Below are 20,212 nucleotides of genomic sequence, written 5' to 3' on the forward strand. Positions count from 1 at the left end.
CCGCCGCCCCCTCTCTGCCCAATGAAGCAAGCAGCTGCCTTCTCCATGGGGAAGAGAGGGTTTGCAAGCCAGGTATTGCTGGCTCATGCGGCGCAAAAGCAGCAGCGGCAGGCACGCTGCTGCTGCTGCTGCCCCCTCTCTGCCCAATGGAGCAGGCGGCTCAGCTGCCTTCTACATGGGGCAGAGAGGGTTTGCATGCCCGGTGTTCCCGGCTCGCGCAGCGCAGCAGCAGCAGGCAGGCAAGTCCCCTCTCTGCCCAATGGAGCAGGAAGCGGCCTTTTCCGTGGGGCAGAGAGGGTTTGCAAGCATAGTGTCGCCAGCTTGCGCGGCGCGAGAGAGGGAGCACCAGGCATGCCGCCGCCACCATCCCCTCTGCCCAACAGAGCAGGCGGCTGCCTTCCTCATGTGGCAGAGGGGGTTTGCATACCTGGTGCTGCCGTCCCCTCTGCCCAACGAGCAGGTGGAACAGCTGCCCTCTCTGTGGGGCAGAGGGTTTGCATGCCTGGCACCGCTGCCCCTCTGCCCAATGGAGCAGGCAGCTGCCTTCTCCGTTGGGCAAAGGGGGCTTGCATGGCCGGTGTTCCCGGCTCACGTGGTGCAAGAACAGCAGCACCAGGCAGGCAAGTCCCCCCTCTGCCCAATGGAGCAGGAAGCGGCCTTTTTCCGTGGAGCAGAGGGGGTTTGCAAGCATGGTGTCACCAGCTTGTGCAACGCGAGAGCGGCAGCACCAGCCAGGCCGCCGCCGCCATCCCCTCTGCCCAACAGAGCAGGCGGCTGCCTTCTCCATGGGGCAGAGGGGGTTTGCATGCCCGGTGCTGCCGACAGCACCAGGTAGGCCACCGCTGCTGTCCCCTCTGCCCAACAGAGCAGGCAGCTATGCGCAGAGGGGGTTTGCATGCCTGGCAATAAATGGTTATCCTGTTCGGCCCCCAACCTAAAGTGTGTTTTGAGGTTTGGCCCCCTGTGCAATTGAATTTGACACCCCTGCCTTACCCTATTGTAAATAAAACTGTTTCACTTAATACTGATATTGCTTTACTAATCCTGTATGGAACGTAGCCCAAGGCAGACCTATTCCCACTCGAGGGGCGACTGTGAGTGAGGATCCCCAATGCTGCAAAGCTTTGATTTGTTTCCAAAAGATACAAATTCGACCTCCAGTCCACTGAGTGGAGCCCTACAGTCATTCAGCGTAGTGGAAGGTTGTTTGCTCGCGCATGCGCCACGGGGGCGGATGGCTGGGATCTTTCAGGAGTGGGGTCGCCGTGCGGGAATGATGGGCGCCCGGGTGACCCGCGTGTTTCAGAATTTCAACCTGGAGAACCGAGCCCACCGGGAGATCGGCAAAGCGAAGGCCAGATCTGCACCGCGGCACCCCACTGCAGCCGCGCAGGACAGTGAGTTTGGCCCCGGCCAAGGACAAAGAGTCATTTGGAGATGAGCAAACTCGCTCTTCTCCCCTTTCCCAGCGGGCATGGGGATGTTCCCACGAGATTCCGCCCAGGGGGTGAAAGGATGGCGACAGGGCCAGTGTTGTACTCTGCTGGTGGTTGACCACCGAGCCTGGTTATCAACAGGCTGCTGATTCCTGAATCTGCCGGGGTATCCAGCAGGCGCGTGGCGGCGGAGGCTGTTGCGCGCAAGATAAATAAGAATAAAAAAGCAGTCCCCCCTCCTCCATTGGGAAGTTATGAGGCCGCTGCAGGAGGAGGAGAGGCCCTTGTGACATTGAAACTTCTACCTTGCCTGCCTTGATATTTGGAAGCAGCGCGCTTTGTCCCGCCCCCTTCCTGAATGCTCTTTGCGGCCGGGCGCGTGCGTGACGGACCCCATGTGCTTCCATTTGCGCCCTGGGAGTTGTAGTTTGGGATAGTATGTAAGTGGCTATACTTACTGGGAAAGTAGATTGTTGTGGCACAAATACCTGCCTAAAAATTTGGTAGATTACATTCCTCTTTTTTCCTTGTTATCTCTCCCCCACGCTCCAGCTTGGAACAGAATTGTCTTTTCTGTTCATGCCTCCTTTCAGTTAGGTATAGCATTGCAGATCGCATATTGTTATGGTGTTTGAGATTAGTGTGAAAATATTGAAGTGAGGTTTCATTGATATTCATATATACATTTGATATATTTGATATATACATTACTTGTGTGTGTGTGTGTGTGTGTGTGTGTGTGTGTGTGTGTGTGTGAAGTCACAACAAGCTTATGGCAACGCAACAAGATCAAGCTAGCCTAGCCCACCCAGGTCAGGGCTTAATACTCCCTCTCATGATGTACCTGTGTTTACAGAATCATGATTGCTGTCACAAGGCCATCTAGCCTTTTCTTAAAAACCTCAAAGGAAGGGGAAGCCCACCCCCTCCCAAAGGAGGTTGTTCCACTAAAGAACTACTTTGTCAGGAAATTCTTCCAATGTTAATGGAAAACTGTTTTGATTTCATTTCGACCTGTTGGTTCTGGGGCAACCGAAAACAACTTTGCACCTTCCTACATGGCACCTAGCACCTAGCTAGGGGGTAAAGAACAGCCAGGGAAAGCAATGGCAAACTATCCCACTAACGGCTTGCCTATAAAACCACTGCTCGCAGTGATACTTCAGGGTCAGATATGACTGAAGGGGAAACTTTACCTTTACCTATATGGCAGCCTTTCAAGTACTTGAAGATGGTTATCTTATCACTTCTCAGATGTCTCTTCTCCTGCCTAAGCATACCAAACTCCTTCATCCTTCCTCATATGACTTGATCTCCACACCCCTCATATCTTCATTGCCCTCATCAGGGCACATTCCATATTGTATACATCCTCATTAAATTGTAGTGCCCAAAACTTTCTCTTACTTTGAACATAAAAACAGAACCCTTTTTTCTTATGTTTAGCATCTCTCACTAGCCTAATGAGCTTCATCTTTTTAAACATTCTATTTACAAGCACTAGTTATTTGTTTATATTCATCCTTGATTATAAGGCCCTTCTTCCATTTCCGAAATGTGACGTTTTTATTTTTAAAACCAGTTTATGGACCCACCCTGGCTTCTTTAGGCTCCTCCCATTTCCCCTTCATTTATGAATTGTTAGTGATTATTTCAGTATTTCGCTTTTAAGAAACTCCCACCAGTCATGAACCCCCTTATCCTTAACTATTTCTGACCATGGGATTCTACCCAGCATAACTTTAAGTTTCTTAAAATGTGCTTTTGTGGAGTCCAGCCTGGATGGTATGTACAGCTTTACCTTTCCCCAAGATTGTAAATTTTAAAATTACCTGGTCACAACTACCTAGAGTGCCCATTATGTTCACCTCAACAGCCAGTTCTTTCCTGTTGGTGAGAATCATGTCCAAGATAGCAGACCCTCTTGATTCCCTCTCCACTTTCTGGAAAATGAAGTTGTCAGCAAGATAAGTCAGAATTTATTTGACCTGTCATTTTTAGCAGAGTTGGTCTTTGACAGATATCTGTGTAACTGAAATCTCCCATGTCTTGCCTCTTTGATAACTTTGTAAGCTCCATTGAGTAGACTTCAGTTGGATTCTGAATAACCTTTCTTAGAATTGCTCTCAGAGTGGCTGACCTAATCCTCCTTAACTTTTTTCAAAGGAGTTATCAAAAAGGGAAGTCCCGTGGGCGGCTTATTGTCTTGGCCACTTTTCTCAAACAGGTTTTTTTTAAAGATAGTTCTTTGAAGCAGGATGTTGTAAACTAAGGTGACCCACCAATGGAATCGCATTTAGTTTCATTTTTGTCCAGGAAGTAAAGTCGTTTTAGCTTCTCCTGCTTGATGGCTTCAGTGGTAGTTGTCACTAGCTAGCTGACAATGTTCTCCAGTACCAACAAATGTTGTTTTCTCAATTTTTGAAAATGCGTGACCTAAAGCAATCTCAAACTATTCTCTGTTGGACACAAGTGGTCCTGGACTGTGTGAACTGTTGGTTAAACCCACTGAGCTGCTGCTTTGAAAAATGGAAATTCCAAAACTACTACCAAAATGCTTTCCTGAAGCATAGCAAATATTGACTTAGGGTGTCTATGTATGTTAGATTATTAAAATCATATGTATTACACACATATTTTAAAGTGTGGTGAGTGATTTTTAGTACTTTCCATGTGGAATTGTATTACAGTGTTTATGCTAGGTAGGAGATGAGAGAACTTATAGTCTTATGCTGTAAATCTTTCATTCCCTAGACCCTGGCAAATTCCGAGAAGAAATTCAGAAGAAAGATGAACATCTTCATACATTATTAAAAGAGGTTTATGTTGATTCCAGAGATCCGCCTATGACTGTGAGTCTGTTTTCTTGGAATGTGCACTTGCTAATTTACTTCATCAGAGAGAGAATTGTGGTTGTAATGTTCTGACATGACAGGTATATTAGATAATGTTAAGCTATGCATCATGTAGCTTGCATCAGAAAAAGCAAACGTACTTACATTATTCCTCATTTATGGATACACTTAACTGTCCTAATCAGTTCTTAGTGCCTTGAGGAGTCTGCTTAGCTACTAAATGTAAACATCCCATTTATATATTTTATATTATTAATTTTAACCCTGTGTTTCTTCTCACTGTGGATCCAAAGTGGCTCACATCATTCTCCTCATCTTCTTTTTATCCTCACAACAACCCTGTGTTGTAGGTTAGACTGAGAGAGTGTGACTGGCCCAAAGTCACCCAGTGAGTCTCCATGGCATGAGTGGGGATTCAAATCCAGATCTTTCAGATACTAGTCTGACACTCTTAACCACTACCCTTCACTGGTACTCATCATCTTTAACAAATCTACTTAATGGTTTCTTACACTTCTTGGCGAGTAACTCCAAACTTGCTACTTTTCATTTTGGTGTTTCTTTTCAGCAGCTTTTAAAATACTCTCACAATACTCTCACAATCCCAAAATAAAGCAGAATCTAAATATTGTTTATGTATACTCTGTATATATATTGGGATGGAGAAATAGAGCAGAATTGTGTGCTGTTTCCATGGTAACAAGATATTCTGGGTTTGGTAGGAAAACTTCTAGAATTTCTGGTGAACTATTATGAGATCATTTGGGGCTGCAGCCCTCTGCATATCAAGTAGTAACAGATACCGTTGAACTCAAGACTGACTTTTGTGAATGGACCCTATTAAAATTTGGTAGATAGGGTAATAAACTTGAACTTTGACTTGTCATGAGCAGGTCACCCAGTGAGGGAAAAGAATGTTATGCCTTCTAGCCTATAATAAACACAGTGAGGGAAGACATTACCTGTGTCTACAGGCAAGTTATTATAGGCATGTTTTGAGGTTCATAAGAAATATAGATGGATACCCTATCTTGTAACTCTTGGATGTTGGTTAGATCCCATTACTTCAACCATTCCTGTCATAGTCCAGAAGTTGCTATGCATCTCTGAGTGCCTTCTGTTGTATGATTTCTTATAAGTTGCCATGCTTTTACATGTTTGTTTCCCCCCACCCTTTCACTGGCTCCCATGAGTGAACTAATAAGACAGTGGTAGGTAATGTGTGAGTTATGGAAATAGCTAAAACACACTTCAGTATCTGGTGAGATTATGGCACAAAATTAAGTGTATCCTTGTTGACCCTGAACATTGCTCGCAAAGCCAATGCTATGGTTATTGCAAGGAATTTTAGAGGAAATGTTGAAGAGATGTCTGTGAAAGCTGGGAACACATGTAAGAAACAAAATCTGTCTACTTAAATATGTTTATCAGTTGCTAATAAGCTAATGTGTAGCTATGTATTGTTGAAGGCTTTCACGGCCAGGTTCTGGTGGGTGGCTGTGGTCTGGTGGATCTTCCTAACGTTTCGCCTGCATCTGTGGCTGGCATCTTCAGAGGTGTATCACAGAGGGAACACACTGTGTCAATTCAAATTGTGCCCCTGCACACCAAGAAATGAGTGCACATATGATCTAAAGTCCTTGGAGCAGCCTTGGAGCAGAAACGTTAGGAACAAGATGCACCAGACCACAACCACACAGCCCGGAAAACCCACCAGAACTAATGTGTAGCTGTTATTCCACGAAGAAGTAACTGCTGTTGGAAAGTTATAAGAAGCTGAAAAGGTGGCAGAAATGAATAATCAAGGCTGTAAGGAGAAACTCCATTTCAGTCACTGTGTTCAGTCACTGTCACAGAATGTTTTAGATTGCAGGATCCTCGGGGGAGGGAGCCTTCTGCTTTTGTGTTACTGTTTACATATGTTGATAATGCTATAGAAATAATAAAAAGTGATTTTTAATTATTCATTTCTTCACTACAAATAAATTATAGTTTTTTTTTCTTTTTACCAGACTCTTAAGACATGGAACATGTGCATGTTGTGTACTAAGGCTTTACTGTTCTTTTCTCATTTCCCCTGATCTAGGTAAAAAACAGGGATGGAAGCCTCCCAGCCAAGACTGAGGAGCGCCGCCTGGCAAAAGCAGGCCAGCTTGGTAACCTCGATGTTCAGACTGTTCCCAAAGGCAAAATCTCAGTAACTGAGGCCTTGACCCTTCTCAGGAATCATCATCATTCTCCAAATGAATGGACTGCAGAGACAATAGCAAATGAATACAACCTAGAATTGAAGGATGTGACTGCCGTGTTAATGTACTTCATACCTTTTTCTGTGGAAATCTTTCCTCCTCAAGACAAAAAAGCCTTACCGCCTAGATAAAAATGTCTGCCAAATCTTGATGGATGTGCAAACTGCTCTTTGTCTCATTTGCCTTTCTTTGTCCTAAAAACTGAAAATATGTCTTATTTAAGTGGCATCTGCAATCTCACCGTCGCTTTCTTAAACCGTTCTTGAGAAAACAGTGGAACACAGACAAACCTCAGCAGAATCTGCAAAAAGAAGCCCCAAATGCCAGCCGTCTGAAGGGGATTTGTTATAAATTGAACAAACAAAAATCATTATCTTTATGTTTGATCTTTGCCAGTTTTGTGTGCTGCAGAACTGTTGCTATAATAACATTCTGTAAATAGTTATTATTAAAGCAAAGCAGAATTGCAATTTTTTTCTTTTAAGAAATGCGTGTGTGTTTTCAGTCCTTGCATCGAATAAACGAGGGCAGTAAAGAACAAATGGGGTACCGTATATACTCGCGTATAAGTCGACCCGCATATAAGTCAAGGCACCTAATTTTACCACAAAAAACTGGGAAAACTTATTGACTCACATATAAGTCGAGGGTGGGAAATGCAGCAGCTGCTGGTAAATTTCAAAAATAAAAATAGATGCCAATAAAATTACATCAATTGAGGCATCAGGAGGCTAAATGTTTTTGAATATTTATTTCAAAGAAAAACAGTAAACTGGCTCTGTAAGTGGAAAAGAGGGTCAACAAGAACAATATGGTATCAACAATAACTTTAAAAGTACGAAAACCTTAGCTCAACCAGCAACCAAGCTAAAACACAAGAGTTAAAATCCTCCAAAACTGGATTCCTCATCATCATCTGTATGTCCAAATGTAACCCAACTTAGATTTTAAGAGGGATATTATCAGAAATGGAAAATCTACTATTAGTTTCCATTGTAAACAATGGGGGATGGGGCATCCCCTTTGGGGGTCAATAACTTTGGATACCCTTACCCAAACCTCACCAAACCTGGCTGGTATCATAAAGAGACCCTCCTGATGAGACCAGCCAGGTTTGGTGAAGTTTGGTTGAGAGGGTCCAAAGTTATGGACCCTCAAAAGGGTAGCCCTATCTACTAATAGCTCCCATTGAAAACAATGGGGAATGGGGGCACCTCATTTGGGGGTCCATAACTTTGGACCCCCTGAACCAAACTTTACCAAACTTGGCTGGTATCATCAGGAGTGTCTTCTGAGGGTACCCCGAAATTTTGGTGCCACTAGCATAAAAACTGCACCCCCTGCTGGCCGGCAAAGTAAAAACACACAAAAATTTTTAATGACCCGCATATAAGTCGAGGGGAGCTTTTTCAGCATTAAAAATGTGCTGAAAAATTCGACTTATACATGAGTATATACGGTAAATTAAATTAGGTTTGCCATTCTTTTACTTTTGACATAATCACTGGTGTGTTTAAAAAACAACGAAGCCAAAATGCCATTTTGCTCTTTTAACTTACTGAATATAACCCTGGCTCTTTGACAACTGTTTCTGATTTTTGTCATTGGCTCAAGACTTCAGCTATTTATTTATTGGCAGTGTGCCTCATGAAGAACCATTTCTGTTTCTGTCTTGCTTGACTTCTCAATGAGAATCTTGTGTTCTATTCTGGGCTGGAAATCTGTATCTATCTAGATGGGACTTTTGGTTCAGTGCTGCGGTTCTGCAGTACTTATTTTGTTTGGCTATGAAGGGTGTTATACTTCATAATAAATGGCATTGAAATAACTATATGGCCTCTTTAGGAAAGGGTTCCTGAAAATTATGAATTAGAAGAACATCAAAAGATAAAATTTGTCATTTACAGATAAGAAATGCTTTACCCATTGAAACTCTTCTACAGGAGGCTTAAGGGTACATGAGCCTAGTCCTTCTTCCCATCTATCACCTCAGGGCTAATTCAGATGTTATGAAGTCCGCATGATGGACACACGGCTGCTCCAAGGACTTTAGATCATATGTGCACTCATTTCTTGGTGTGCAGGGGCACATTTTGAATTAGGACCCTAGCATAGGACAGTGATGGTGAACCCATGACACACATGTCAAAGGTGGAACACTACAATGTTTTGTGTAATATGCCAGCATTCGCCAACACCTGACAACAACTATTCTCCCTATTTTAGTTACCAAAGATATTGAAAGAACAAACGTACAATATGCAACCCTGTACCACTTAGATTCTCACCATCCATACCAGACATAGATTTGAAGGACGGATAAGGGCAGCCCTGAGCCCACCCATGTGACCAATGCTATGAACTTATGCGCTGTCCCTTTCCTTGCACATCCCCCCCCCTCCCCGGGTCAATAAGGAGCAACGGCTGTGATTACACGCAACTCTACTTCGGTCGAATCTTAGCTTGGTGGTGGGATTCTCCTGAGTGTAGACAGTGACCTGCTGTGGATTGATTTGGGATGCCAGCCTGACATATTTTTTGGCATGAAATGCCCAAAGATATTCCAGGATGTTTGGAACCCTGTCCCCCAAGGCAACATAGGCAAAAATGCATCCATTCTAATCAGGGGTGTCAATCTCCAGGTTATGATGGAGATCTCTTGAAACTGGAACCGGATTCCAGACTACAGAGACCAGTTCCCCTGGAGAAGATGCCTGCTTTGGAGGGTGGACTGTGGCATTATACCTTGCTGAGGTCTAACCTCACTTCTGAGGAGAGACAACATCAAGCCAGCTGGATTGGGGAGAGACTCCCACACTTCTTTCTGGAGGTGGAGGGGGGTGACATGCCAGCAGTCTCAAAATACAAGTTTTCCAAAGTTTTGACACATAAAACTCAAAAAGCTTCGCCATTGCTGGTATAGGAAGAGGGAATGTTTCAGTTTTCCAACTTCAGTTTTAGGCTTTGGGGTTTTGTTACTATTTTGGGAACAATTTATGACTGAAGAAATTAAATAAAAATAATAAGTTAGGGTTAGAGTTAAGGCAAGGGCAGGGGCTCTGGCTTGCCTTAGTGTTGCGTTGAGTTCAAGGGTGCAGTCCGAAAATAGGTCAATGGTCAATTTCAGGTTTTAGGTTTTTGTTACAGTTTTGGGAACAATTTATGACTGAATAAATTTTAAAAAAATTAAAAGTTAGGGTTAGGGTTACCGCAAGGGGAGAGGCTCAGGCTTGCCTTAGTAGTATGTTGAGTTCTGTGGCGCAGTCCAATAATATCATGATGGTCAGTTTTAGATTTCGAGTTTTTGTTACAATTTTGGGAAAAATTTATGACTGAATAAATTAAATAAAAATAAAAAATTAGGGTTGGGGTGCAGGCAAGAGCAAGGGTTAAGGCAAAACCCCAATACCTGAAACTGACCATAGCCCTATTCTTGTACTGCGCCCTAGAACTCAACGTAACACTAAGACAAGCCCAAGCCCCTGCTCTTGACTTAACCCTAACTTATTATTTTTATTTAATTTATTCAGTCATAAATTGTTCCCAAAATTGTTATAAAAATCCAAAACCTGAAACTGACCATAGCTCTATTCACAAACTGCACCCTAGAACTCAACGTAACACTAAGGCAATCCTGAGCCCCTGCTCTTGCCTTAACCCTAACCTATTATTTTCATTTAATTTATTCAGTCATTAATTGTTCCCAAAATTGTAACGAAAACCCAAAACCTAAAACTGACCATTGCCCTATTCTCGGACTGCGCCCTGGAACTCCATGTAACACTAAGGGAAGCATGAGCCCCTGCTCTTTCCTTAACCCTAACTGTAACTTATTATGTTAATTTAATTTATTCAGTCACAAATTGTTCCCAAAATTGTAATAGAAACCCGAAACATGAAATAGACCATAGCCCTGTTCTAGGACTGCGCCTTAGAACTCAACTTAAAACTAAGGCAAGCCACAGCCAATGTCCTTGCCTTAACGCTGACCCTAACTTACTATTTTTATTTAATATATTCAGTCATAAGTTGTTCCCAAAATTGTAACACAAAATACATTAAATAAAAATAATAGGTTGCGGCTTGGGTTAAGGCAAGAGCAGGAGCTCAGGCTTACGTTAGTGTTATGTGGAGTTCTAAGGCGCAGTCTGAGAATAGGGCTATGGTCAGTTTTAGGTTTTGGGTTTTTGTAACAATTTTGGGAACAATTTATGACTGAATAAATTAAATAAAAATAATAAATTAGGGTTAGGGTTAAGGCAAGGACAGGGGCTGTGGCTTGCCTTAATGTGATGTTGAGTTCTAGGGCGCTGTCTAATAATATTGCAGTGGTCAGTTTTAGGTTTCGGGTTCTTGTTACAAATTTGGGAACAATTTATGACTAAAAAAATTAAATAAAAATAAAAAGGCAGGGTTGGGGTTCAAGCAAGGGCAAAAGTTAAGGCAAAACGCTGAAATCTGAAACTGACCATAACCCTATTGTCGGACTGCACCCTATAACTCAATATACCACTAATGCATGCCGGAGCCCCTGCCCTTGTCTTCACCCTAACTTGAATTGATTATTTTTATTTAATTTGCTCAGTCATAAATTGTTCCCAAAATTGTTATAAAAATCCGAAACCTGAAACTGACTATAGCCCTATTCATGGACTGCGCTGTAGAAACGTAACACTAAGGCAAACCAGAGCTCCTGTTTTTGCCTTAACCCTAACTAATTATTTTTATTTAATTTTTTTGTCATAAATTGTTCCAAAAATTGTAACAAAAACCCAAAACCTAAAACTGACCATAGCCCTATTTTTGGACTGTACCCTAGAACTCAACGTAACACTAAGGGAAGCCCGAGCCCCTGCTCTTGCCTTAACCTTAACGCTAACCCTAACTTATTATTTTAATTTAATTTATTCAGCACAAATTGTTTCCAAAATTGAAATAGAAACACGAAACCTGAAACCCTAACTTATTATTTTTTATTTTTATTCAATTTTTATTTTTATTCAATTTTTATGTCATAAATTGTTCCCAAAATTGTAACAAAAATATATATTAAATAAAAATAATAGGTTTGGGTAAGGGTTAAGGCAAGAGTAGGGGCTCAGGCTTGCCTTAATGTTATGTGGCGTTCCAGGGCGCAGTCTGAGAATAGGGCTATGGTCAGTTTTAGGTTTTGGGTTTTTGTTACAATTTTGGGAACAATTTATGATTGAATATATTAAATAACAACACATAGGTTAGAGAGTTAGCAGGCAGAGGTGAGTGGATTGAATGCATGCACATAGGCAGCTCCCTATCAGTGAGTGGTGGCAAAATGATTGGAAGAAGAGAGCTAGTGGGTTAATCGCCTCACACACATGCTGATTGACCCTATGTGTTGCAAGCTGCTTAGGTAAGAACTTTGGTCACAGTCTGAGATCTTGAAAAAGGAAACAGGTCTTTATTCAGCTAGCATATATCTCTATTAACTAGAAGCACAGATCATGAAATAATGTCTGGTAAAATAACATCAGAACAAAAGCACAAGTGTTACAGAAAACATAAGAGTCAAGGGATGAGGCCACTGGTATTACCTTGCCATTCCTTTCAAGCAAATGGGCATAGGTTGGAACTTTGGAACAGAGGCTGGTTAATGTGAAGTTCTCTTATTTTCTCTCCATTCTCAAAATTGTTATAATTGTTATTCTCTCAATTCCCATTTTCTCTCCATTTCTCTCCATTCCCAGGGCTTGCTTGCCCTGTCCAGAACAGGCTACATCTTTCAACTCTTTACCTCCCAACTGGGAAGTCTGGTAGACCTATCTTGAAATGGGGGTTAAGCCCCCAAGTTTCCCACCATTCATCTTTGCCCAATCACAACAAAGGCGCTTATTCTTGGCCTTAATAGTTGAAATGTAGAGTATCAAAAGCAATCTGGCCTTCTTGGGAGGGTTGACATATGATTATCAGCTGTTCTACCAATTTGTTTCTGTGAATAATAGCTTTGTCACTTTTGACTGCTTTCCCATCAGAGCATGGGATTTATTTGGGGACCAGGACCTCTGGTGTGGTGATCAGGGAATCCTGAATTTATCACTACACCCTCCACTCTCAACACTCTTGCATTAGTGGACAAGTGGTTGGATCCAATCAAATATGTTGGAAAAGTGGTTGGATCCAATCCATTTTCATTGCCTCTCTGCAGCCCATGGTCCTAAGCTAAATGACCAATCTTTCTCTCTCTCTGTGTGTGTTTTTCTGGAAGGAAAGAAATAGAAGGGATGGGTTTAATTCTGCATGGATTTTGTATTGCTCTGTACTGCTGCTTTTCCAGTCTGCTTCAGATCTTTCTCCATCTACGTAGATTGCTGTTTTTTATTTGAGACTCTGCTGTAGCTGCTTCCCACAACAAGAGAATCAAGCACTTTGAAAACGTGGGATAATTATTCTTCAATTTCCAAAGCCACCTGGAAATTAGTATAATTAGGTATCCTTTTGAGTGACCCTACATGCTTATATTTTGAAAACTGATTGTTAACTAAGATGCTGATTTTTAAATATAGTAATGGCAGGTTTATTTGCCAGCACAATTGATTACTTCATCATGAGTCATCTTGGTACATTCAGCAAATAGTTGTAGTCTACAACAAAATGATGTCTAATCCCCCATCCTACACTGATGAGAGTCTGCATATGGTTCATTTCTAGGAAGAAAATGTTGGGGTTCTGGCCTTTTTGGAAGCCACGCCTTTTCATCTGGAAGACCAGATCTCTAAACATGCTTTGGGTAGCAAAAGAAGTACATGTGGGCAGGGGCCATGACCTAGTGGTAGAGTTTCTGCTTTACATGCAGAATGTATCAGGTTCATCCGAGACATCTCCAATTAAAAGGATTGGATAATAGGTGATGGGAAAACTACTTCTTCCAAAAACACTGCTGCCAGTCAGTGTAGACAATAGTGACTTTGATAGACCTATGATCTGACTCAGTAGAAGGCAGTTTCATATGCATCCAAGCTGTGTCTGCTTCCATCTTCCTTTTGTTATTGCTTTCCAGGTTCAAATGCTGAGCACCAGCAAGTTAAAACAAGCATGAATGGGACATCGCCCGTTCATCCCCAGTGAACATCTGTTCACAAATTTGCTTGCAGAGCCATCAAAGGATGAACAGGATTCTGGTGGTTTTTGACATCAAGACCAGGGATGGTAGGCAAGGGGGTGAAGTAATGAGAATAGGACCACCTTTTAAGTTTTGTGTCTTCTGAAAAATGAACAATTTGGAATTTCACATTATTAAGTAAGCCCAAATGTTATAAGCATCTATAAATAGGACAGGACAACGCTACTAGCATGAAGAAATGTTTCCTCTCAATGCTCAGCTACTTCTCGAACAGATGAATACTTTCTGTTGAATCCTCACTTGTTTTAGTGAAAATCGTAATATTTCAGCCCCAGTTAACCTTCCTGACAAAGAAACAGTCATGGCAGACAGAAGAATTGAAAGATGGTGGGAAAAACAACAATTCTAAATTCCTCATGATCGAACAAGGATCATGGTGACATTCTTTCCTAATCCCAATAGACTGCTACTGAAACATCAGGTGTGATAGCAGACTTTCTTGGAAAAGGCACCTGCTGTTGAAGTGTTTCGTATGTGTGTTTGTGTTAAAAGTAATTTGCTGCCAATTCAAAGGACTGCAGAAAGAGACAAATAAAAGCCCTACTGGCCATATGACCCACTGAATCAAGGTTATCATTCCAAGTTTGCATTTGAGCAACAATGGCCATGCTATGCTTTACTTCTGCTCTCCAGGAATAGCAGCAAATACATATTCTGAGCTTTGAAACCCGGATGACTAGAAATCATACCCAACCCTGCCTCTGACGTGTGAGATATTGCCCAAGCCTTGGCAACCTGCTTTCTTTTCAACTTTAGGGACAGGAATAGGCAGCCCCCAACATGCATGCCAAAGACCCTTTGCTTGGTATGTCAGGTGGGTTCTCTCCCTGAGCATTCTGTCAGTGTGTCTGGTTAAGTGCAGTTCCCTAATCTCCTCCCTCCTTTGGTCTGAGGGCACCCTCAGCAATTTCACAAGTAAATGCTATGGTTCTCAGGCCAGAAAAAGTTGCCCACTCCTCTTCTGGAAACTAAAATTTGCATATAAATGTAGTTTTGCAGTGCAATCCCAGAATACATGCTGTTCCATTCTAAGAGATGGGCAGCCTGATCCAGATGTGGGGGGATGGGCTGAGACAGTGGTGTCCAGTGGAGTTACCACAGTGGAACTTACTTCTGAGTAACTGTAAATCAGATCTGGTTAGACAGGTCAAGTGAGGTACAGAATGTTGACGATAAATATAATTCACTGTCTGATTCTGTGTGATTTCAAGTGGCATTTGTATGACTAATTGGTGTAGGCCTTGACTTAAATAAATAAAAAAGAGACATTTATGCAAACCTTTGCAGCAGAGTTCTCCCTTCCCCCTGCTAATCATTTAGTGACACATTTGAGGGTGCTGGCTGAAGCTGTTTTGCTATTTATTTTTGTTTACCAGCAGTGTACACTATGGAAAGGCACTAACAGCGATGGGAAATGCAGCAGTCTGTGTTACCAAAGCTGCGTATGAGAGTCAGCAGCTTTTCAACAGATGGGATATCTCAGTCTTTGTAATACGTAAGATATCTCAAACATTCATGTGGTGAATACACACACACAACATTCTAGATAACTAGCCAATCACTTAGTAGCTGCATTCAAAAGAAAGAGTGCAAGCAGAGAAAAGAAAAACAATACTATTTTCTCAATTGTTTTGAGGAGCAGAAAAACATTTTTAAATTTAAAAACAAGTTATTTATTGTGCTAGCATTTTAAACCATTATTCCTATAGAGACAGTGAGTTCACAATATACCATGCTGCAAAGTCAACAAAATGGCCTTTATCTTTCTTTGCAGAGACACAAGTGCATGCCATCTGTCAGCTTTTAATGCTGCTTTGTAGATGTTTTATGGGTTGTGTTCAAAGAAAGGAGGTTAGTTTATCATACTGCCCAAGCTGGTCTGGAAATTAAGTACATGAGTAACAAGTTCATTGCATGAGAATAAATAAAAGCAAATAAGGCATGCCTTGAAAAGATGGAATAACGCCAATTGCTTTGCAGGGGGGTTCTTCATTTACACTTAAGTATTTCTACCATAAACACACACACACCAGTGACACCACACAATAGCAGGATGTACAATTCCTTCTCCACCATTCTCTCCCTTTCTGGTACAGAAACTACTTGGACCCATATTGCTAGGCCACAACCCATATCAAATCACCCATCAACAGAGTTATATCAGCCACCTTCTATGACATCTGGCAACCCTTGTTGCTTTAAGGAAAATGTTTTCAAAAGCTGGGGTCACTTGTGGTGTGATGTAATTTCCTGAGGAAACCCAGAAGTTACATCACAGAGTTCTAGCACTTACTGGAAACTCTTTCACACTGCCTTCTTGGATTAGTAGTAGTTCTCCAAAGCCTATCAACCCTACCTCTCAACATTGTCATACTGGAGATACCAGAAACCAAACCTTGGATTTTATACCTGCTCTGCCACTGGCCTATGGCCCTTTCATGTAAAAAAAAAAAAGGCAAAGCCACATCTATTTGGGGGTTCATTGGAGAGGCTGTTGTTTCATTTTTTTATAGTATCACACAATTTGTTTCCAGTTTCCTAAATTATATAACCACGTTTTTTCCTTTAAAAAAAAAAAGAGTGTCCCTTTGTTTTGTGAATATCTTACCAGCCCAGTACACATCATATTAAATTTATTAATCTAGGTTTCCTTACTATAAATTCTAGGATTAACCAAAATACAATTTAGTCACATCATTTCTGATGATATCATTGACAATGGGGAATCTCGGACGTGGACTTATTTGCATTTTTAATCATCTAATCTTCATAAGCTAACACAAAACCCAAGGTTTTGGAAGAGAACTGCAAGGACATAGGAGGGATATTTTTTTTCATTGAACAGACAATAGTAGTCGTATTGGATTAATTGAATTACAGTAGCTTAGATCCCCTATAATATTTTTTCCATGGGCAGAAGTATTTCTACTCATGAAGCACATTTTTTTTTGTCTTCCATGGCAGTCAGAACTACCTCCCCAAATCCACTTCCTGGGGCCCCCTTGTTATTGAACTAAAACATGGGTTTGGTGGGTTTCTTGACATACAAAAATATTTATTGCTCAGTTATCTGATAGTCATATTTCCAGAGTGGTTGACCAAAACTATGATGATCATAGACTCACTGCCTTGAGTCATTGTACAGCTGGACATTCAACAAGGTGAGAAAAGAAAATCGAAAGAATATCTGTATAGCCATTATATATAAAAGGGCTGGTACAGTGGCATATTTTGCTGTCCTTTAGTACAAGATAACAGTGATGTTTAACACCACCGTCCTAGCTGGAAGACCACAGTTTGGCCATTATTGATTATTTTCCTTCAGTTCAAATGGCATGTTCCTTTAATGAGCACTCATCAAAATACTGTTGATAGTTGTACATGGAGTTCTTGCTTTGACAAATGTTCATGAGCATTCTTTTTTAAAAACTATCACAAGCTTGCATAAATTTCCATCTTTAGTAGATGAAACAGAAAAGTCTGCCTTTGGGGCGCAACTGAGATGGTTAATACACGATGCTACAAAAGGATGCCAAACAGTTCTGGGTGAAAATATATACGTCTAATAGGTACAGCTGAATCAAGCCAAGCTGTCCTGATTACCACAGTCCAGTCTTTCTGTCTATATTTGTGGTATTTGTCCTGTGCCTTTACAGTGGGATGGAAACCATATGAATATTGTGGGAATGTAACTGTTGTTCCTAATTATAGAAAAATAAAGCTAGTATCCTTTTGTAGGGTGTAATGTAATCAAAAGTGTATAAATGATTCAGTCTCGCTGTTAGTCATCCTCTGACAAGATCAAGAAGAAATGGAGTAGGAGGATATTTAGTTAAACCTTATTTCTTGCAGGTTAACATAATAAATGCATAAAGATAGAGGCACATTTGGTTTCTAATGCACAGAATTTAGAAATGAGCTGCCCATGCACTGTTAAGTCCTACTGATTTCAATTAGAGATGCCAATCTGCAGGTGGTTCCTAGGGATTCTGCAGAATTATAGGTCATCTCTAGACTGCAGAGATGAGTTCCTCTGGAGAAAATTGATGTTTTGGAGGGTAGACTCTATAGCATTGTACCCTACTGAGGCCCCTGACTTCCTAGGCTTCACCCCAAATTTCCCAGAGTTTCCCAACCTAGAGCTGGCAGTCCTATCCCCCCACTCCCCGCAGCCCTAATTTCAATAGAAAAGCACATAGTTAATCTCTCCCATGGGAACAAATAAACTTTTAAGTGCTTAAGTGTGTCTGGATCTTTGATGAATACATGTTAAATGCATCCTGGGGAAGTTGTTATGCACCCATGGAGGAAGCTAAAGTAATTGGAAGTTCTACCCTTTGTACTTGCTCAGAGGCAGCCTTACCAGCATACCCCAAGGTACTGGTTACTGAGAAGCCAGGTTTTATATCTTTGGGTGGTAGCAAGGGGGGGGGGGATCATAATTTTACATGCAGGCTTTCTTTTTTTAAAACTGTATAATTTCTGCAGCTGACAAGAAAGGAAACTGCCTTGGAGGGGCAGTGTGGAATGGTTTCTTTTGAACTCTTCTTGGCATGTCTTTGTTGTTAAGAGCAATGTCTACTCCATATACCCGTTATCACTCAGGAAATAGGTACCAGCATATGCCATACCAGTTACCATGGTTTCAATGCAGACACACAGTGCCTTCTCAGAAAGGAAACAATTAAGCTTAATTTTATATTCACTACTTAAAAGACTTCAGACTACACACACACACACCAGCCTGGCCCTTGCACAGAACTGCAATTCAACACATATAGAAACATTTCCATGTCTTCATTGAGTTGTCTGTTCTTTGAGAATCTTCTGCATTATTATGCTTTTTTCCTCTCTCTAGTTACTCTGCATGAATTTTAAAATAAATTCTTCCACAAAGATTCCTCTATTAAGAAGGGCTGTGTGCTTACAGGATGAAGCTTTTGTAAATTACAGGTTTTTGACTTGTGCAACAACTGACAGCATGCATATTTTAGAATAAGAGCTCAATGATATCTCCTAATCAGCAGTAGGCTGCGGGTTGCTCATGGGCTAGACAAAATTGGATGGAACCTCTACTGACTCAGAGTCTTGATTTCAGGGAATTTAAACTCAGAAGCCCTAGATCCATTTGCATTAATGACAAAACTTTTGAGTGTATTCATACCACTTAGCAGAATTCACACACACACACTCTCTCTCTTTTCCCCATCACGTTACAGTTAATTTATGGTGACCCCGTAGGATTTTTAAGGCAAGAGGCTTTCACAATTGGTTTGCCATTGCCTGCTTGTGTGCCACAACTCTGGTATTTCTTGGAGATCTCCCACCAAATATTAGCTAAGGCTGACCTTGCTTAGCTTCTGAGATCTGACAAACCTGACTAGCCTGGGGCTATCCAGGTCATGGACACATAGCCATTATTGCTATAACACTAATAACAGCTCACACCTCTGTATTCCCTTGATGCTTATTGTAGCCTTTTACAACATGCATACACAGAGCTGGCATTCCAAAGCATCACGTATCTGTTCTGGGCCTGTAGAAGAGAAGAAGAAGAGTTTGGATTTATATCCCCTTCTCTCCTGCAGGAGACTCAACGGGGTTTACAATCTCCTTGCCCTTCCCCCCTCACAACAAACACCCTGTGAGGTAGGTGGGGCTGAGAGAGCTCCGAGAAGCTGTGACTAGCCCAAGGTCACCCAGCTGGCGTGTGTGGGAGTGTACAGGCTAATCTGAATTCCCCAGAAAAGCCTCCACAGCTCAGGCGGCAGAGCTGGGAATCAAACCAGGTTCCTCCAGATTAGATACACGAACTTTTAACCTCCTACACCACTGCTGCTGTACATTTTAACTTTCACCAGCCAGCAAGGTATAGTGGTTAAGGGCAGTGGACTCTAAACTGGAGGGCAAGGTTTGATTCCCCCATTCCTCCACTAAAACCTTCTGGGTAACCTTGGGCCATTCACAGTTATCTCCAAACTCTCTCAGCCCACACAGAGGCAGGCAATGGCAAACCATCCCCAAATGTCTCTTGACTTGAAAACTCTATGGGGATGCCAAGTCAGCTGTAACTAAATGGCTCTCTCTCTCACACATACAAGCCCAGTGTTGTAAATAGCTCATTACTCTTCCCACCCTCCACACTGCTTTCCTGGCATCTGGTAGATCAGTGGGAATGATGGTTTAAGAATTCTGCCAGTGAAACAAACAGTACCTTAATCCCTCTGGGAGGGGAGTGTTTTTGCTCAAGGGAGAGAGGACCTCATGTACTACTTAGCAGACTATGATGAAGGAACACACAGCGGAACCATGAAAGACCACACCCATATCTATATTGGCAAAAAGCAATTATCTCAATTTGGGGGGAGGGGAAGCAATCAAGGAACCGTTGCATTCCTTTAAATGATCCCTAAATGGAGGCATAAGAATCTTTGGTTAGAGTCTCACTCTGAATTCAAGTCAGATGTCAAGATCCAAGGAAATACACAATAAAAGAAATACAATTATGATCAGAAT

The 20,212-nt window shown here is 41.8% G+C and overlaps 1 protein-coding gene across 1 annotated transcript; it reads left to right on the forward strand.

Moving 5' to 3' along the window:
- Positions 1 to 1,208: 1,208 nt before the first annotated feature.
- On the forward strand, positions 1,209 to 7,024 carry NDUFAF4 (NADH:ubiquinone oxidoreductase complex assembly factor 4). Its single transcript, XM_048494117.1, has 3 exons — positions 1,209 to 1,397; positions 4,191 to 4,288; positions 6,378 to 7,024. The coding sequence occupies exons 1-3, from the start codon at positions 1,235 to 1,237 to the stop codon at positions 6,669 to 6,671; spliced, it is 555 nt and encodes a 184-aa protein (XP_048350074.1). The 5' UTR covers positions 1,209 to 1,234; the 3' UTR covers positions 6,672 to 7,024.
- Positions 7,025 to 20,212: the final 13,188 nt, after the last annotated feature.

This window comes from Sphaerodactylus townsendi, linkage group LG01 (genome assembly GCF_021028975.2).
Source record: "Sphaerodactylus townsendi isolate TG3544 linkage group LG01, MPM_Stown_v2.3, whole genome shotgun sequence".
NCBI lineage: Eukaryota > Metazoa > Chordata > Lepidosauria > Squamata > Sphaerodactylidae > Sphaerodactylus > Sphaerodactylus townsendi.

What these genes read in the sequence shown, in the direction of transcription:
- NDUFAF4 (XM_048494117.1), top strand. Translation starts at nt 1,235, where the DNA reads ATGGCTGGGATCTTTCAGGAGTGGGGTCGCCGTGCGGGAATGATGGGC. An exon ending in CACTGCAGCCGCGCAGGACA is followed by an intron (nt 1,398 to 4,190) that starts GTGAGTTTGGCC and finishes TTCATTCCCTAG; the next exon opens with ACCCTGGCAAATTCCGAGAA. An exon ending in CCAGAGATCCGCCTATGACT is followed by an intron (nt 4,289 to 6,377) that starts GTGAGTCTGTTT and finishes CCCCTGATCTAG; the next exon opens with GTAAAAAACAGGGATGGAAG.